The following is a 13,391-nucleotide window of genomic DNA, read 5'->3' as shown; positions in this document are numbered from 1 at the left end:
TTCGACCTGGCGAAACTGTTTCTGATTATTGTTTTGAAACACAATCACCCATCACTTTCATCAAATGGCACCGACTCACAGAGTACACTTCGCCAGGTTTGACTTTATTGTCACCAGCGTCACGTGTCTCACACATAAACCCAAATGTTCAAACCGTAGACAAGCTATCTACAATAACAAAATATATATTACTGGACTGCAGTAAATTTTACACCAAGTAGTGCTGCCTCCACCATTCACATCGATTCACGAGTGTACTTAAAAATAACAACTCTGCTTTAGCTGTGCATTTTTAAAAAATGACGTGCGTGTGCGCGCGCGTGCATCAGACATTAAAAATGCGTGCAATTAATGCTTGTTCTTTTTCATTCACTGTCGCAGCTTTATCTGGCTGGATTTCCGCCGTGGCGGCAAAACCCCGTGGAGTTGGCTCCACGCCATAAGTACATAATGCATTGTGTACATAGTTCTCATTGGCGATGCTAACACAGAAGACTGAGCCGCGTGTACACGGCCCCAACAGGACCTGCGTCACTTCAGAGCAAGGATCTCCAAACTGTTGACCCGGGGCCATATTTCAAGGCTCTTCATTGGAGTGGCCAGCTAAGAAATATGGCTCGGAGAGACACACAGAGAGATACAGACGAGCGCGCGCAAGGACAATCACACGAAACGCGAGAGCTGGAAAGAAGAGGTCAAGAGATTAGTGAGATGCCAGCGAGGCCAACAAGCGACGAGACAACTTGAGTAGGAAGAGAGGGGGCAGAGAGAGAGAGGGGGGGGGCAGAGAGGGGGGTAGAGAGAGAGGAGTGGCAGAGAGAGAGGGAAGGGGTAAGGAGAGCAGTAAAAAGAAAAAAATATTGTTGGGTTTTTCATTTAAAAGTGGGGGGGGGGGGGGGGGGGTTACATAAAGCAAAGCATAAAAAAACAAATGATGAACGGAGCAAAGTACCGACTACACCGAGCATCTTCTTGTTTCCTCTGATCGTAAAAAAAAGACAAACGGTACCGATTGGCATTCACGTGTACGGGACGATAGGACATCACAATGCGATGTCAAAATGTCTGTACGCGTGACATGATGCAACGGAGCACAGGCCGACACATGCTAATATTGTTGCCTTGCTGGAAAATAAAGTCGAAGAACCCTGGACACCAACAGTAGCAGCAGCTTATTAAGAGACTCGACGAGTAATTTGATTTTGTGTGGTCATGGTCGCTCCGTCTGAAATAGGTTTAAGACACAGGTGCCCTGAATTGTTCCGGCGAGCAGTTGTTTCATACAGTACATGTTACCATCCAATAAAAAATTACCATGTCGCTTCTCACATTGCTCCATTATCATAATTATAACATTTACTGTATTAAAATCACGACAGAGATGTGTGTATATACACGTGTCCTACGGGAGGCAGAGAGCACCGATTCAAATGTTGGTATACGTTTACCAATCATCAGACGTGTGCAGTGCGAAGGGAGATTACGATTTAAAGCTTTCGTGACTGCAAGGATTCATCTTCTTTGGTTCTTTCGGTAAAGTCACGTAGAATGAGAAAAAAATAATAAATTAATAAAATAAAATAACAATAAAATTCTCACGACGTTTCAATGAAGCTCTGTCGTTCTGACAGGTCTGTTCCTTTCACCTGAAGGCCACTTGTGTTGTGGCCGAAACGTCGTGAGAATTTTATTGTGTTATTTTATTTTATTAATTTATTATTTTATTCTCATTCTACGTGACTTTACCGAAAGAACCAAAGAAGAGGGAGATTACTGTTGACCATGGATAGGTGCATTGTGGTGGGGCACAATCACTCAAGTTTGGACAGTGTCATTTATTACTTATTATTTTACGTTCTTGTACAAATGCTTGCTTATAAAGTCAGGGATATTGCAAGCAGCGCTGGCAAACAAGGGCAGATGCGTCACGAGAAGGAATGGCAGTGAATTATGAAGGTTGAATGGAATGGCAGCATACTTGGGACAAGCAACATGACATGGAGCAAGTGAGACGACCTTTATGTGGATTATGAAAGTCAGCCGGCAGACAGTACCATCCAACAGTGAATTGAGACTGGCCATTGATTGTACTAAGGCCTACGAGAAGGTACATGTGCAGCCCTTTGTCATTCCACCGCCTCTCCACGCCATACAGGTCGTGGGGTCAATTTACCATACTCTACCATGTGGGTCACTGTGGGTTGAAGCCGGGTAAGCAGCATAAAAGTACCACACGCTACGATAAGGTAGTATTTTAGACATCTTCATGAATGAATATATACATGGAATATCCTCTAACACATACAACCCATTACCAATACACCACAAGAAATCAGAGGAACATTATTATCAGATACCACGCCTTTAATTGTTTAAAACAATCCGAACGAAACAAACCACCGTGCCGTGTGTTTTACAGTTGTGCCGGGCGTTGTTCTGGATGTCCAAAGTTTTACTCCACGTTCAGTGAGATTGTTCAGTTCCTGAGCTTCTTGAAGTCCTCTTCTTCAGTTCCTACGTCGTGCCGAAAGACACTCGGTAAAACCTGAAATCACACGGGAGCGAGCTATACAGCACCACCGCTAAATCCTACGCGTTCGTATAAATAAGCCGCTCATGATTTGGGCGACAGTGCAGTCCAATAAGTAGAAGACACCACCTCCTCCGATCCCTGGACGGCATTCCTCGTCCCCACCAGGGGACCGCTTGCTGCTAGCGCTTCAGAAGGCGTCGTTGATGTTCTTGAGCTGGCGCACGGACAGGTCGGCGGCGAGGTCGAACTGAAGGTCGCTGAGGCGGCCCAGGATGGTGAGGGCTCCCTCGAAGCCGGTGCGTGCCATGTAGCTCCACGCCTGGTAGTGCGCCTCCACGAGCGTGCCGGCCTTGCACACCAGGTTCAGCCACGACACCAGACGCTGCTCGTTGAGGCCACGGCACACCAGCGCCTTGAACTCGGAGTCGGCGCTGCGCTTGAACCGGTCGTGGTCGCTCAGCACCTCGTGGATCGCCACTAGTAGGCCGTGCTTGGCCGACACTCCACGTGCCCTTCCGCCGGCACCGCCCGCGCCACCGGTCTCGCCGTCTATTCGCAAGCCAAACGACTCGGACAGCTTGCGCGCGGGAGACTCCATGTAAGCGCGCCCGTTCTTCGTGTCGTAGTACTCCTTGAAGATCAGCCACGGGTGGATGCCCGGCGCCGCCGCAGACCCCCTCGACGACCTGACCGGCGAGAAGGCCGGCAGGAGGCACGCGATGGGCGCCAGCACCAGGCTTCCGCCGGAGGCCGAGCGCAGCGGCGGCTGCAGGCCGTGCGAAAGGAGGTCGCGCAGCGCGGGCGCCAGGTCCTTGCGCACGGCCACCGTTACGTCGTCGGCGCCGCTCCCACCGCGAGCGGCCGCCGCGTCCTCGAAGAAGACGTCCGAGTCGGAGCCCGAGCCGGCGCTGCAGCCGTCCGGAAACCTCTGCAGCGCCAGGCGGCGGACCTTGGACACGGCCGCCTCGAGCCGGCCCAGCAGCGGGCTGTAATCCTGCGGCGAGAGAGGGCGGGGGGCGGGACGCTCGCTCGTCATCGTCGTCAAGTGAAATCAAGCTGAGGGTAGGTTCGGCGACCGCGCTGCTCTCGACGGCGGAAGGTTATCGCGAAGGTGCCGCACGGCTAGCTGACGACTGCAAGTCAGCAGTGTTTTCACGTTGGTGGTCGGGGGGGGGGGGGGGGTGGGGGAGCGATGTTGCTACGGTGGCTTTTTCCCTCGATCAGGAAATTCGCGAGTAAACTTTCAAACTTATACAACCCTCGAATCAATTCAGTTGTATTTTCTTTTATAGAGCAAGTCTGTAATAGCAACGCACTTGATAATGAAGCTTCATTAATTTTGGAGGAACGTTACGAGAGTTATTTTGCACCGCCCCGCACCCCGATAAGGATGGACAGGCCGACGGACAAATTCGTTTCGCGAATCAACGCCAGAGAGCTTTAGAAAGGGTTGTCGAGGACGTCTCGACGCCGTCGTCGCGAAGGCAGGTGAGCGTTTGCAACGCCGCCGCTCACCTGCTGATCCGACGGCTCGGTGGACCAGGCCCCGGCGACTTGTGCGGCGCCGCAGCCGAACTGGCTGACGGCGAACAGCTGCAGCATCGTGAGTGCCCGCTTGAGGATGTGCAGCCCCGACGCGCGCATCTGCCGAGCCTTCTCCGCGTCCACGTGGCCTGGGCGTCAAACAACAGACAAGTGGAGCTGAAGGGGCGGCTGCTCGCAAAGCAATGCAAAAACAAAAGATCCCACACACCCCCCCCCCCCACCCCCGTATAGTGTTAACAGACTTTTGGGACAAGTGCTGTTAGCGAGTAGCACCCTATGAAGGCCGGCATGGCACATGAGTGGGTGGGTGGCTTCAGGAGAGAGTTATGTGTAGTTTTACTCTTTCTCCTCCGTTCAAGGGAGCGCAGACTACAGTGGTTTACTATATGGTCCAACGTTTGGGTTGCATGTCTACAATCACACTACTGGTGCGGTTTCACCGCCTGCACACTCTATCTTTTAAATGTATTTATTTAGGAGAGCAACACTGAATCGTATGACTCTTTTTGCAGGAGGGTCCCTGCTGAATTTGGTTTCTGTTTTAACATGTTTTCAGCTAATTAAAGAGTGTTTTATAGACGTGGGAGGTACCCGTAGCACCCAGAGAAAACCCACACAACACCCGAGGGTGAAACGCTCGACACCCGTAAAGATGGAAACAAATGGCGATTAGTCCACTTGCTGTACCGCCTTCTCGTGGCGAGCCAGGGTAAGGTAGCTCCTCGGTGCAGAGCGGGGTGAGGGGGAGGATTTTCGCAACATTTGCGCGGTGATCGACCAAACCTCACTGCTGCCTCCACGGTTGCCGGATTACAGACAGCCACGTGCGTAGCCGCCACCGCACTCAACAGCGACTCCGCTACGGTCGCGCGAGGACGTACCGGTTGGGACGCCGGCGCCCATCGCTCCTGCCCTGGGCTGCCCATGCACGGGACATGTGCACTGCCGAATGCCGGGCTGCAGTGGGGCTCCCACCTCATCTGCGGGAGAAGTAACAACAGTGACCGGATGTGGGCGCACACACACACACACAACTCCAGCTCTGTAGTAGCAGCAGCGCAAGCAAATTGAAATCCAGAACCTCACTTTGTTCACCGTGTCACCATAACCCATCATCTCCAACATGGATTTACTGAAATACATTTTTCGTTGTTCTGCTTTTGAAAATTTTACGAGATTGAGCAAGTTTGTTTTTTAGAGGTCGTGACCTGCCCTGGACAGTGGTCAACGTTTTAAGTGACCGGTTTGTTACGACTGCTCGCTTAGACACGAACATCACGACATTTTGCTGGATGGACAATATGATTACCGTGGAGATGATATCATGGTATCGCCACATCGCGCAACCATACACTCAATGTAACCCTACTCCAATGCAGAGTGAGATTCTGCAGGTTATCAAATTTGTATCAGCATGCATCTCAACTGTGCCATCAGCGGTCAAGGGATGAAAAAGATTCATCTTCATCATCATGATCCATGGACAGATAACCAGTAGGTGTCCACTGCACATTTCATCATTTGTTTCCACTTTCCTCCGTCTTGTGCCAATACGCTCAAGTGATGCCACATCTTTCTGGCACCAATCTCTTATGTCGTCGTCAAGCCATTCTCGGTTAGGCCTTCCTCTTTTTCCGAAGAAAACAAATTCCGTGAGAAAAAGGAAATGTTTTAACGATTTAATTTTTTCTGCAAACCAACACGCAGCCGCGGGTTAAAAACAGCAGCAGCAGCGGGTGGGGACACCAAGCGAAGGCTCAACGACCTACGGAGGCGAGACGCAACGACCACGCGCGCTCACCCTGCAGGAAGTCGATGAACATCTCGAGGTCGCGGATCTGCGTCTTGAGCTGGTCCACCAGCTGCTCCTTCACCTTGGCCGGGTTGATGATCTGGGCCACGGCGGCGTCGACGCGCTCGCGCAGCTCCTCGGTCGACAGAACGCCGATGTCGTCCTGCAAGTTCATGCCCAGCTTCTGCCGCAGCTCCTCCACGATCACCTAGACCACGAGGGGGTCGAAGAAAGAGGGGGCAGGGGGACGTGCTACTTCTGTCCAGGGCTTCAAGTGGGGTTAAAGGTCGGTCAGTGGGCTTCTCTCTCAAGCTAGGGTGGTGCATTGCCAGCTGCAGCGTTCTGTATGTATGAGTGTATGTGTGTTGAACTTCTTTCGCACCTTACGTAGCCAACCGTGCTAATCACAGGTTGCCAACGGACGTGATGTCTATAGCATGCTTAGAATATAAGTGTGACTTTGATATTGCAATTATGAAAACCTGTTGGATGTGCTGCCCATCATAGGGTTCATGGCCTCTCTCCACAGAGGCAGTGGAGACACGGCCACTGTCAAGAAGCTCTTTAATTTTCTTTAATAAGTGGGAGAAATAACTAAGTTTATTCAAATCAGAATTTAGTAACTTACCGCTCTCCAGAACCGTATTATTTTTTCTTTAATGGACACAAATGGCAGCTTGTACTATGATTCGTGCATTTTTTGTAACAACAGTGTTGATTATGACCCCATTAACAAAAACATATTCGCTGCAACTCAAATACAATATCAGACAAAATGTAAATGACGTGTAAATTGTCACTACTGCAGATTATGATCATCTGTGAAGCAGTTGCCCATCCCTGTAACATGTGAAGCATGTACCAATACTTTGTCCTTTTGTTTCACAACCCATGCATCAACCATGCTTGTTTCACTAAGATCTGTGCTGTCCCATCGCAGGATGCCCATGAAATCGAACCTGGAAGTCAATTTTGCTCTGCTGAAAAAATGTAATATATTTATCTATCTATCGTAGCGCATTGGTTGTAGCCTTGTGGTACGAGGACGAGACGAATACCGAATGCACGAAAGAGTTTAAGCGCTCAGTGCGTAGGAAGGACATTTTTTTGGGAGGAAATATTATTCTAATTTCTGTTGTTATGTTTCTGCTTTTTTATTTTTAGTGAACATGGGTTTTCTCCGCACCTTGTGTCGCTCCATGAGCTCGGCTTGGGGCACGCTGTCGGAGCTGCCCTCCTGGTAGGCGAACCTCTCCACGTCGTCCAGCTGCGCCTTGAGCTGCACGATCAGCTCCTGCTGCTTCTGCCGCTCCGCGTCCAGGCGCTCCTGCTTCTCCCGTTCGCTCTGAGCCACGCGCGCGCAAGGGGGAGAGGGGACGCGTCACACGGGGCCCAGGCGGGGGTGTCACACTCGCACGACCGCTCTCACGTAGGTGATTCGGCCGCACGGTCGCTAAACCCCGGCCCACGCCGCGTTGAAGCAATGCCAGCACTCACTGCGGCTTGTGTCACATGCATTTCGATAAGCGTGGTTGGCTACATACGGTGCAAAAGAAATACAACATTCATACGTACATTTCAATGTTTATTTAACCTTTTAAATGCCTTCCTTTGAAAGGCTGTAAAGCATTTATGCATCAGCTCAGTTCGTCTGTCCGTTTGTCCATCCATAATGAGGGGGTGGCGGGGAGCGTAGCATTACAATTCTCATTAGTCTGATCCAATATGAATTGATCTGTGCACTACGGAGAAGGGCCATTGCTCCGAAACGTCGCCTGTTATATATTTTTTTGCTTTTAATGCAGCAGTGCCTTTGAGGAAATGCGTCGAGTTGTTTGCTATTTGTGCTTGTGCACCCACTGCAAACGCAGCAGCATTAACCACCAAATAATATGTACTGCGTGAATGAACCTGTAGTGTGAGATTGTGTTGCTATTCGGAACTTGCGCTATTGAAAACTGTCCTAATCGATCGAGGGGTGACCCAAAACCACCAGCCAGAGTAAAAAGGCCTCTGATAAATACGCGTTGGATTCCATACGGGTAATTATATACCTCTGAAGACAAACACACGTTGGAAAACGTTACATAATCCACGGCCTTTGCAATTTTTTTTGTTATTGTTTTTCAAATCTTATCCCAACCGTGTAATCGGCGTCGCATTACGAGATGAAGAATCCATTCGGAGCTCTTGCAGATCAGTGCGACCCTGTGTTAGAGGAACGGCTTCCGCAAGCGGATGTCACAGAGCTACCTCCGAGATCCCTTTGATTGACCTCTGGTAAATACAGTAGAGGACACTACCTTCATATCTGCCCTGCCACTGAGAGCAACGTGCATTGCATGACAGTCAAACAGATGTTTTTCATTCTTACAGCTAGAATCTTAGCCAAATTAATCGCAGAACCAAGTTTAACGTGGTAATTCTTTTTCCGCGCGTGCAGTCATTGGGGACCGCCCTTGGACCGTCAACCCACTGCACTTGAGAACCCAGGTTGACCGCGGGTGATTGAAACCGGGACTTAAACTGAGGAAATTCGATTAGCATGGTGGACTATGTATGGTGCGAAAGAAGTTCAACATATATACATACAGACCAGCGGTGCCAGCTCAAGTGCTCTGACCTCTGAGCCACCACCTGGCCCAATTTGAGCCCCATTGTTAGAAGCCGATGTATTCCTCCTGCCCGTGCGTGCGGGTTAACGCTGTGAGCTAACTTGACCTCCACAGCAGCGTGCGTGAGGAATGTTCCCATGCAAGTCTCCCCACCCTGAACACACCACACCCCACCAGGCCACGCGCACGCCTCTGGCCAGGTCTCTCCACCCCTTGCCAGCTACCCGTGACGCTGATCGAGCTGCTGCTGCCAAGGCCCCCACAGAGAGTGACATGGTGCAGAGTGCGCAGGTATTGATGCAACCCAAGATGAGACGAGGTATAAATAATAAATGCCCGATGACAACGAAGAATAAAAAATGCAAATACAAATCTGTATTGATTTTTCCGCTTGCAATTGACACGTAGAATCGTGCGAGTGAGAATTCATGGTTTATGATTGGTGAATTACATACGGGTGTTATGCTTAGGCTAATGGAACAAACGAGATGGTAGAAATGAAAGCGTTTGAAACGAGACAGAACACGACAGACTAAACAACATGGAATGAGACAAACTTGAACGACCAAGCACTCGCCAGGCTCAACCCCGCTTAAGTTCCGAGCGATATTCGACAAGATCATTCGGGGTGACTTGGTTCGCGGGCCATGCAGAATGCAGGTTGGTTCATGGAGAAGAAACAAAAGTGACCACTTACCAGTCCCTCCTAGACATGCAAGCGTGTAAACATAAAAAAAAACCATTTAAACAATCGACAAATGCTCATGAAGATCACAAGAAGTTAATGTCAACACACTCAAGAGCTGACCCTTGTGAGGATACAATCCGTCCGATCGTCCTCCAGACAATGTAAGGACACATTGTTAATTCGTTGCGTGAATATGCGTTTGCCAGGTGCTCTTCTGGCCGAGTGGAGAATGCTAAATCAGTCACCTGCCACCTTTGACACACGTCACTTGGCAAAGTGACAGCAGAGCGCACGTAAGCCTGCATTCGGAAGGGTCTCTTCGTCAGTCCGATCTGCCTCGAGACTACGTCAAGGCGTGTCGCCAGGCGATTGACCTCTTGGACAGGAGGAGAATACTGATCAGTCGATCCCGGCCCGGACGCCTGTTGCTGTATATTTGGAGTTTGCGTGTTCTCTCTCTCCCCGTGGTCGCGTGGATTTTTCTCGGGGACCTCCGGTTTTCTCCTCCACATTTAGAAAAACGCATTTGCAATATTTGTCTGCAATTAATTTCGACGTGATAAGCCACTTCGTTGAGCTATCATTTGTGATAGCCAGGGTCACTTCTGTGTTTAGTTTAGTCACCCACCTTCCACCCTCCCTATCACTTCACTCAGTGTAGCAACAAAATAACGCATCATGTATATATAGTACGTCTTGTCGCGAGTCCGATATGCCTCCAGGCTACGTAGGGTCCATTCATTACGTCAAAGCGCGTTGCCAGCCGCTCTCTCTCTGGGCCGGGTGGGGAATGTTGATCAGTCACCCCCGCACCGTCAGACACAACTTCGCTCATCGCAGTCATAATAACGCAACGTAACAACGTAGCAGTAACCAGTCGTCGGGGAGCTGCTACCCATCCCCAGGCTTGTCACCTGGCCTGGGTCGGCACCTTCACGCCGTCACTTGAAAGGCATGCTTCAGTTTTGTAGATAAGCACTGTGTGCAGCACACTGTGTTTGAGAACCACCCTGGCATCTCGTACAATTTGTTAATGCACGCATGATAGCACCACTCACCACTCTGCTCACTGCACCACTGACTCACGTTGCTTACAAGGCACCCCACCACCACTCAATATAATCCACACCGGGTCACCTCACGAGAATTCTGACAGTGCTACTAACTACTCGTATATAGCGAGGTAAAATCCAGAGTGTACTTTAAACGTCTTGTTGTCCTATCCACGTGATTTACACCACGTAACTAGAGTACAGACACCCAGAACCCCACAACAGACACCCCCATTCTCTCTCCACCCAGTTCCCCACCACTAGACTCTCCCACCACCCCCACCTATTGACCCATCCCTCACCGCTTAACCCCTTAACATAAGAGTCCCTCACACTTTAAAACAACAAAGGAAACCCCTTGACACCTCATCCATCGACCATTTTGCTCCAAGCATCTCACCCCTCGACTCCCTCAACCCTTATACTTTATCCTCTCACCTCATCGCCTCCTCATCCATTGCCTCCCTCCCCACTTGATTCCCTCACCTGTAGCCCACGTGACCATCGTGCATTCTGACTCCCTCACCTCTGACAATTAACCTGCTCACCGATTCACCTCACCTCCTCCTCAGCATCATCATCATCCCACGTACCACAGCCTCACCCCCCCCTCTTCCACTCCTCACCGCTTCGCCTCACCACCCTACAGCCTCACCCACAACACCTCTTCATCCCCTTGGCCCCACTCACCCCGCTGCTCACTCACCCACTCGCCATCATCTCCCACGCCTGTCAGCAACCTCGCACACCGTCATGACACACACACACACAGACCTCTCCCCACGTTCCACACGCCAAGTGTTCTTAGATAATTTCCAGAGGGAGGGGGGGCACTTTGGCCGATGATACATTAAGATCAGCGCGGCGTGTCGCAGCCACACCGCCCGCATGGGGAGGGGGTTAGTGAATTCTCAAGGGGCCGCGCTCAAAGGCCACCAGGGGCCTTGCAGCGAAGGACCCCCCCACCCCCCAACCCCGGGGCAGCGCTCACCGCGTCGTGCTGCAGCTGCGCGTCGTGGGCCCGCCGGCCGCACGCTCTCACGTCCGGGCAGCCCCTGAAGGCGAAGTCGTCGAGCTCCCGCAGCAGGCCCTCGCGCTCCGCAGCGTCGGCGCGCACCACCTGGCGCAGGCGGAACTGCACCTGCGCGAAGTGCGACGTGAGAGCCAGCAGGGACGCGTTCAGCTGCTCCTGCTCCTCCTCCATGCGCTGCAGCTCATTCTGCTGCTGCTCTCCCGGCTCGGAGCCGCGGCTCGGAGCCGCCGCCACCGCCGTCGCCTCCTCCTTCAGGCCGCCGCTGTTGCTCGCAGCGCCCAGCGGAGCCCAGCGCTCGCGTGGCGGCTGATCGACATCCGTGACGTCGCACATCTCCGTGGCTCCTCGTTATCGTTGTTGTTGTTCTTCTTCTTCGTCTCCCCGTTCTCCTCCTCCTCGTCTTCCTGCTTCGATCTTCGCCTTCCTCCCTCTTCAGCTGCTGCTGCTGCTGCGACTCTCCCCGCATCTAGGCGCTATGACGTCGCAGACCTCTCGTCATGAGATGCGCGGCGCGAGGCCACGCCCATTGCAGGCTAGGCCACGCCCTATCCAGCGAGGCCCCGCCCGCCCCGCTCGCCCCGCCCGCCCCCAGCCAAGGCCCCAGGGGGGCAAAATCCACGCGCGCGGGGGGTTTTGCATAATTTTGCCAAGTCCACGCCCTCCTTGAACAGGCCCCGCCCCGCTCAACCTGCCGCGAGGCCCCGCCTACATCCGGATTCGCGTTCGGGCGGCCAATCGGAATGCGTTGGTTCCTGGTGGGGGCGGGGGGCCTCGCCCCGTCCCGTTGGCCCCGCCCCATGCGAGTTGACACGTGGATGCTGCGTGGAGGAGCTTGAATGATGATGATGGTGATTAGGGGGTTGTCGCTTGAAGATCTTCGCTCGGCAGCTGCCGTCTCTTCACACGTGGATCAATAGATTGATCGATGTCACTCCAGTCAGAGACGCGGACATGTGCGAGTTTTGCATCCCTTGGTCAATCCACCGCTGGATGTCATTGTGGTGGGGGGTTAAATTTTGACTTAAAACTTTCGTGCGGGAAGTCATATTCTTTGGTTCTTTCGGTGAAGTCACGTAGGTAGAAAAATAATGACAAAAAATAAAGTGAATAAAAATTTATAACAAAAAACCACGAATGTAGACTGTAGCCTGGTTATTAAGTTTGGTGAGTGTACTGGCAGTCTATAATGTAGACTGTAGCCTGGTTTTGATTTAAAGCTTTCGTGACTGCAGGGATTCATATTCTTGGTTCTTTCCTTCTACGTGACTTTACCAAAAGAACCAAGAATATGTAGCCTGGTTATTAAGCTGGTTGAGTGCACTGGCAGTCTATAATGTAGACTGTAGCCTGGTTATTAAACTGAGTGAGTGTACTGGCAGTCTATAATGTAGACTGTAGCCTGGTTATTAAACTGAGTGTACTGGCAGTCTATAATGTAGACTGTAGCCTGGTTATTAACCTGAGTGAGTGTACTGGCAGTCTATAATGTAGGCTGTAACCTGGTTCTTAACCTGAGTGAGCGTACTGGCAGTCTATAATGTAGACTTATTCTTGGTTCTTTCAGTATAATTTAAATCTTTTCGCCACGCTGGTTAGTGAGGGTTGGGGGAATCCGTACTATACCCAAGGACTATTGTTCAGCGGGGGCTTTTTAAACGTTTTCTGGCAGTTAATGTTTGTAGTGTATACATCAGTCGCAGTGCCAAAGCTGCACTACCCAGGCTCCAGCTTGCTGAGCTTCCGAGATTCAGACGAGTTCTGGTACATTCCGGGTAATTCTGGTCATGGAAACCACGGGCCGCTGATAAAAGAAAGCGGAACAAAAGCTGAAAAGTGCGCAAAGATTTTTGTTGTTTTATTTTTTTTATTTTTTTTACCTACGTGACTTTACCGAATAGAACCAAAGAGTATAGTGCGCAAAGAGTCATTGAGAGGTGCACGCTTAGAATTACACCGTATTGTATGTTGGACTTATTTCGCACCGTACGTAGCCAACCGTGATGATCGGAGGTGTGATAGGAAGAGGATGACGTGCAGTAGAGAACACACGCAAGTTAGAGAGAGATAAGTGAGCTGTGGCGGTGTGTAACATTACAGCTGTTCAATCTTGGACTTAAAGTTTTGGTGACCGCA

At 51.1% G+C, this 13,391-nt stretch overlaps 1 protein-coding gene across 1 annotated transcript; it reads right to left on the bottom strand.

Moving 5' to 3' along the window:
- Window positions 1–83: 83 nt before the first annotated feature.
- RUNDC1 (RUN domain containing 1) lies at window positions 84–11,776 on the bottom strand. Its single transcript, XM_032977823.2, has 6 exons — window positions 11,217–11,776; window positions 7,057–7,215; window positions 5,880–6,078; window positions 4,960–5,058; window positions 4,049–4,206; window positions 84–3,527 (listed from the first exon to the last, which is right to left on the bottom strand). The coding sequence occupies exons 1-6, from the start codon at window positions 11,589–11,591 to the stop codon at window positions 2,721–2,723; spliced, it is 1,797 nt and encodes a 598-aa protein (XP_032833714.1). The 5' UTR covers window positions 11,592–11,776; the 3' UTR covers window positions 84–2,720.
- Between the last annotated feature and the right edge of the window lie 1,615 nt (window positions 11,777–13,391).

Source organism: Petromyzon marinus, chromosome 64, assembly GCF_048934315.1.
Source record: "Petromyzon marinus isolate PM22_M1 ecotype Great Lakes invasive population chromosome 64, UKy_Petmar_22M1.pri1.0, whole genome shotgun sequence".
NCBI classification, from domain to species: Eukaryota; Metazoa; Chordata; class Hyperoartia; order Petromyzontiformes; family Petromyzontidae; genus Petromyzon; species Petromyzon marinus.
Note: the sequence above shows the minus strand (reverse complement) of the source record. Positions and strands in the feature narration are given on the sequence as shown.

Excerpts from the sequence above, each read along its gene's own strand:
- RUNDC1 (XM_032977823.2), bottom strand. The coding sequence starts at position 11,591 with ATGTGCGACGTCACGGATGTCGATCAGCCGCCACGCGAGCGCTGGGCT. Across the intron at positions 4,207-4,959 it reads GGGCGCCGGCGTCCCAACCG|GCCACGTGGACGCGGAGAAG; the intron begins GTACGTCCTCGC and ends TTTGACGCCCAG. Across the intron at positions 3,528-4,048 it reads CCGAGCCGTCGGATCAGCAG|GATTACAGCCCGCTGCTGGG; the intron begins GTGAGCGGCGGC and ends CTCTCGCCGCAG.